The sequence below is a fragment of the Castanea sativa genome, chromosome 10 (assembly GCF_040712315.1).
Source record: "Castanea sativa cultivar Marrone di Chiusa Pesio chromosome 10, ASM4071231v1".
Classification (NCBI taxonomy): domain Eukaryota; kingdom Viridiplantae; phylum Streptophyta; class Magnoliopsida; order Fagales; family Fagaceae; genus Castanea; species Castanea sativa.
In genome coordinates, this window is record NC_134022.1 from 39,277,320 (window position 1) to 39,284,036 (window position 6,717).

Consider the following 6,717-nt stretch of genomic DNA (forward strand, 5'->3'; position numbering starts at 1 on the left):
TTAAAGAGTTTCACATTCACCTTTTCACTTCATATTTTAAGTATGGACTTCATCTTTTCGCCTTTTAAACCGTTGATGTAAATTTTGAATAAGAAAATATCTTCTCTTAAAATAATAAGCGAAGATGACAGCTACATCGAGATACACATGCACATATAAGTCATGATTAAAACTTGTATTCAGATCCTCTAGATTTTCTAGGGTACTCTACTAATAGAATTCCTTAAATCCTAACTACTCTTTGATGATTTAATGGTCTATATTCTACCATGTCAGCATTTCACTAACAATATTCTTAAAATAATAAAATAATGTTGCAAACAAAACAATTAAGATTATTATTAGTAGAATGCTGACATGGCAGAATCTAAACTATTAAATCATTAAAGAATGGTTAAGATTTAAGGAATTCTATTTGATAGAGTACCCTAGGAAATTTAGAGGATCTGAATCCTTAATACTTTAGCATATACACTATAAAAACAATGTAAAGCAAAATCAGACAATAACTTTGTTTGGTTTGGAAATAAGCTTGTAAATATAGAAATTGAGATATTCATTCCATACGAATATATGACAATTGAAAGACTATTCCAACATCAATAGTGAAACCTACCTTGATTTGGTATAGGGAAGGAGGGAGGAATTCAACATAAAAACTCAACTATTTAATTATTAAACTCATAAGCCCATTATTTTCGAAAGATTAAAATCTCAAGTACAACGGGTGCACAATATGCACAAAACACCCAAAAACACAATGCATCCCAAATTTATTTAAAATAGCAAACAACTTATTTCAATCCTAAAGTGTACCATCAATCTAGATTATTATAAAAGTACAAATATTCAAATAAAAAGTTCTATGTAATGTAGAAGAAACCCCGCCCCCTAGAGAGAAATAGCCTTACAGCTTGATTGAGGCACCTTCTTGAAAATAGCCCATACAATATCAAGGTAAAGCGATAACTGTTGTATGGCAAAAAAGACTATTGGCAAGCATGTCACTGCATATATTGGAAAGGCATTGTCTTTTAGTTTATTTTTAAGGATAAAGAAATGCCCAGCACAAAAGGAAACCAACATCGAAGTAATAGATACGAAGAGTGAACTTATGGCAAGTAAAAAATTCTTTGGCAAGTCTCTACGGAAATCTTTATGTTCATACCGAGAAGTGAGCATGGCGAGAAACGAGAACAAGGCATAGATGGAGAAGCACAAGGCAACGAGGGAGGAGATGGCAAAGACGGTGAGTTTCGATTGGTTTTCAAGGTTTGGTTTCCCACTTTTTTCATTGATGTCACCTGGGATAGTGGTCGACGCAGCAAAGGCAATAGTGGCAATGAGTGCAACCACAACTAAGCAGGATTTAGAGGTTTTGTTTAGCCACTCGCCTCCTTGTTTGACTAATTCCTCATGTGTTTTGTTAAAGATTTCTTCTGGGGTCTTGCCCTTCTCATTGAGTTGATAACAAAAGTGTTTTGGCATGGTGTCTTTTACAAACTGCATGCATTAATATTAATATATATATATATATATATATATATATATATATATATATATATATATGAACTAATTAGGATTTGTTGTAAAATAGTTGTGAACTTTTGTTATATCCTTGAAAGGACTTTCTTTTTTTTTTTTCCTCAAAAAAAGACTCTTTTTTCTTAAATAGAATTTGATAATTATTATTAATCACTAATAACCATTTATTATGATTGGGTTTGTGTGTAAAACTATATATTCTTCCATTTAAAGAAAAGAAAATGTGACAAGATTCTAATAATGTATAAATATAGGAAGTGATATATATATATATATATGACAAATTTTGTCACATAATTTAAAATAGAATAATGCTAGAGATACAAACTTTTTTACAAAATTTTTACAAACTGTTGATGTGATGAGTGCTTATTAGTAGATGAAAAAAGAATGTTAATGATGGGCCTAGATGAAAACCAATAAAAACTAGCTACATCAACAGTTTGTAAAAATATTGTAAAATAGTTGGTGGTTATAGCATTACTCTTTAAAATATGATTGTTCACTAGACACAAACAATAAAACTAGAAGTCAACAAAAAGACCAATGTCACTTACTTTTTAAACTTTAGATACTAATAATGTTCATATCAAACTTTAAGAGACTAAAATGACTTCGAAAGCAAACTTAAGGATTACGACTTTACGATGTGCTATAATTGAATTGTGAGATTTTGTGAAATGGTGGTCAAGTTTTGCAATTCGAGGTTAAAGCAGCAAGTTTTGTGTTCATACCTCGTACCACTTAATTTCCCACTGCATTTGTAATGCGGCATCAGGAATTAGCCAAGGCTTCTTCTCTCCTCTCTTTGTTGCCAAATGCAATGCGTTGTTTTTCTCCGTATCCACTTCATAAATTAGTTTACACTTCACAAAATCACGCTTAAGCACTAGCTGTAATGCACATGGTTACCTGTTCTTCACAACCCAAAGCACAATATCTTTACCTTCAATCTGATCATTAATGGCTAGTGGAAATGCTTCGAGTATTTGCTCAACCAAAGTACATCATCTAACTTGTCCAGGTACCTCTCAGCAAAATGGTCAAGCTGAATGAAAACTTCGTCACATTCTTGACACTGCTTGTGCTCTTCTTCTTTCTGCCAAAGTTCCTCCTCCATTTTGGGGTGAAGTTACTCTTCATACTGTTCATGCCATTAACCGCATTCCAAGCACTGTCATCCATAATCAAACTCCATATAAGCGCCTCTTTGGGTCACCCCTAACTATCATCACCTTCGCTCCTTCGGATCTGCTTGTTTTGTTCAGCTTCAGCCTCATGAGCACAACAAACTTGAGCCTCAGTCTAGACTTTGTTGTTTCCTTGGTTATGGCGAAACACAAAAGGGCTATTGATGTTATGATCCTGTGTCTCATCGTCTTTGTATTTCTCGTAATGTTGTCTTTTGGGAACATTGCTTATTTGTTGAATTCTCTCACTTTCATTCTTCCCTAACTATCTTTTCTGTTTTAGAAGTTTTTCTAGACGAGTCTCATGTTCCTTCCCCAAATACTCTTGATCCTCCTTTGGATTCTTCTATCCAACCTCCAGATATTTTTGATATTCCTTCTAGACAGGTTGAAGATGAACAGGTTGATGACGAGCTACCCCAACTTGAGCTTGGGTCCCCTGCTACTGCTCCGCCTGAAGATTCTCCACAAGACATTCCATCTCGCCACTCATCCCAGGTAAGATCCATTCCTACACATTTACTTGATTATCATTGTTACATTGCCCTTGCTACACTCCACGAGCCTCAGACCTATCGTGAGGCCTTCACTGCCTTTTATGGCAGATTGCAATGAATGAGGAATTTGATGTATTAACCAAAAACCATACTTGGGATTTGGTTACTCTCCCTTCTGGACAGTCAGTGGTTGGTTGTAAGTGGATCTACAAGATTAAGACTCACTCTGATGGGTTCATTGAGCGCTATATGGCTCATCTTGTTGCAAAATGTTTTACATAGGAGTATGAGATTGATTATGAAGATACCTTTGTTCCAGTTGCTCGCATCTCCTCTGTTCGTGCCCTCTTGGCTATTGCCGTTGCTAGAAAATGGGATCTTTTTCAGATGGATGTTAAAAATGTCTTCCTTAATGAGGATTTGAGTGAAGAAGTTTATATGCAACCTCCTCCAGGTTTCTCTGTTGAATCAAACAAGGTTTGTCGCCTTTGACGTGCATTGTATGGTCTTAAATAAGCTCCACGAGCTTGGTTTGCAAAGTTCAGCTCTACCATCTTTCGCTTTGGTTACACTGCCAGTCTTTATGATGCTGCCTTATTTCTTCGTCGCACTGACAAAGACACCATTATACTTTTCCTCTATGTAGATGATATGATCATAACTAGTGATGACCTTAGTGGCATACAAGAACTCAAGGATTTTCTCAGTCAGCAGATTGAGATGAAAGATCTTGGACACCTTAGCTATTTCTTGGGTCTTGAAATCACTCATTTCACAGATGATCTTTATATTACTCAAGCCAAGTATGTTTCTGACCTTTTGTCTCAAGCTAGACTCACTGACAACAAGACTGTTGACACTCCAGTTGAGTTTAATGCGCATCAAACTCCCTCGGGGGGAAACCATTGTCTAATCCTTCTCTTTACACACGTTTGGTTGGCAGCCTAGTTTATCTTACAGTTACTTGTCCAGACATTTCCTATGCTATTCATCAGGTCAGCCAGTATTTGTTTGCTCCACAATCGACTCGCTATGCTGCTGTTCTGCGCATTCTTCGATACTTGAAGGGCACTCTCTTTCATGGCCTTTTCTACTCAGCTCAGTCTCCTCTTGTACTCCGTGCATTCTTCGATGCTGATTGGGCAGGAGATCCCACTGATCGTAGGTTCACCACTGACTATTGTTTTCTCCTTGGCTCTTCCTTGGTTTCCTGGCGAAGTAAAAAACAAACTTTTGTGGCCCGCTCTAGTACTGAAGCAGAATATTGTGCCCTTACTGATATCACATCTGAGCTCATTTGGCTACGATAGCTTCTTAAGGACTTAGGTGTGTTTACGTCCTCTGCTACCCCTCTTTATTATGATAATCAGAGTGTCATTCATATTGCTCACAATAATGTCTTTCATGAACGGACTAAACATATCGAGATTGATTGTCATTTTATCCATTATCATCTTGTTCATGGTGCTCTCAAGCTCTTCTCCGTCTCCTCCAAAGATCAACTTGCAGACATCTTCACTTAGTCACATCCTAAGGGATGCTTTCGTGATTTAGTTGACAACCTCAAGTTGGTCTCACATCCACCTTAAGGTTGAGGGGGGCTGTTAATGTGTATAGTATTGTGGGCTTTAGGCCCAACTAGATTACTTGTATTGCATACATTCTTGTACTACACTCTTACTTGTACTGCACTCATATGCCTCCTATATAAAAGGCACTCATGTATATTGTTTCAGTGAAAAATACAATACAATCATTCAATATTTCTAACACGTGATACCATTTCTTGCTGCTAGCAATATTGGTGTCTCCGTGTTTACCAGTTTAGATGTTTCCCCCTTTCCTGCCATTAACAGATCAATTGCATCAACAAATGTTAGCACGCTACCAAAAAAAAAAAGATAAAAAAAGAAGAAGGATTCATTACAATTTGAGATTTCACACGATCACTTATATAACTTAAATTAATTTAGTACATATTTGATGTACCTTCACAATCCAAGCCCATACATAAACCCGAATCACATCTTTCATCCTTTTTCTCTTCAAAATCAGTTTGGGAACCGGTGGTAGTGTCACTGTCTGTTGTAGGATGAAGAGATGACGATGGTGGTCCCTTCCGGGTTTCGCGTTTGATAAGCAGTTTCATGATTTGGACAGAATGAACGTGCTTCTCTTTTATCTTCTTTAGATCCTCTGATTATTATCACCAGTAAATATAAAGAACTAATTATTACGGGGGGTGTATAGAATGTATGTGCCACATCAACTGAAACCTTCTATTCAAAACACGATTTCACAATTTCAAAATTAAAAAGTAAATGATAATCTGATATTGTATTTTGAATGCACCATTTTTCAAAGTAGTACAAATGTCAACAACCATGTCTGTGTACAACAAACATTAACTTTTTATATATATATATACTCACACACTAGACTCATCACAAGCTCTTTGCCTATATAATAATGCTATTTTTTATTTATTCTTTTTGGTTAAATGTTATAATGTTTAGAAGTGATATATAAATAACTCAGTATATTTAAATAAAAAATAAAAAAAAAAGATAAGGTAACAACGAATAATGTGTAAAAATGAGATAGAGAACCACAAGAAGTTAAAACCCAAGGAGACATTTAAATTTATTTATTGAAATAAGAATTGTAATAAATAAAAAAATTTGAGATTTAAACAAAAGAAAGATGATATACGTTATATGAATGGATGATGATAACAAAAATTTTGAAATGTTTTAAAGAATTTTTTAAATAAAAACTATAGAAATTTCCGAATAAGAATGAGCACTATAGTTTTTACTTTTTACCTGAGTTAGGTTTTTTTTTTCTTTTTTTTGGAAGCAAACATTCTTTTAGGGCCCACCCCACTTGAGAAGTCCAACTTAGGATCATTTGCATGTTCGATAAGCAGTTTCATGATTTCGACAGAATGAACGTGCTTCTCTTTTATCTTCTTTAGATCCTCTGATTATTATCACCATTAAATATAGAGAACTAATTATTACATGAGTGTATAGAATGTGTGTGCCACGTCAATTGAAACCTTGTGTTCAAAAAACGACTTCACAATTTCTAAATTCAAAAGTAACTGAAATTGTATTTTAAAAATGTCAACAAGCTGTGTTTGTGTACAACAAACATTAACCTTAACTAATAATATATATATATATATATATATTTATTACAACAAGAGAAACATATTAATTAAAATACGTATAATTACTATTAATTTAATTATAAAAAAACTTATAAGTTGATCATGATAATAATGATCAATAGCATAATATTTTTGTTTTAGAGAGGGCTGGGGGGGGGGGGGGGGGGAATTACACCATCAAAGTTTAATTTTGATTTTACTCCCTAAAATTTCAATTTCCAATTTGCTCCCGTTAACATTGGATATCAATATTGGACTTTGTGGAGCTTAATTGTGTTTGATTAAATTATTACCTAACTCGAAATAAATT

At 34.6% G+C, this 6,717-nt stretch overlaps 1 protein-coding gene across 1 annotated transcript; it reads right to left on the reverse strand.

The window, feature by feature from the left end:
- Positions 1-891: 891 nt before the first annotated feature.
- Positions 892-1,488, reverse strand: LOC142612515 (uncharacterized). Its single transcript, XM_075784600.1, has one exon. It carries the CDS (start codon positions 1,486-1,488, stop codon positions 892-894), a length of 597 nt encoding a protein of 198 aa, XP_075640715.1.
- Between the last annotated feature and the right edge of the window lie 5,229 nt (positions 1,489-6,717).

Bases quoted from the DNA above. Each gene is read 5' to 3' on its own strand.
- LOC142612515 (XM_075784600.1), bottom strand. From the start codon at position 1,488: ATGCCAAAACACTTTTGTTATCAACTCAATGAGAAGGGCAAGACCCCA.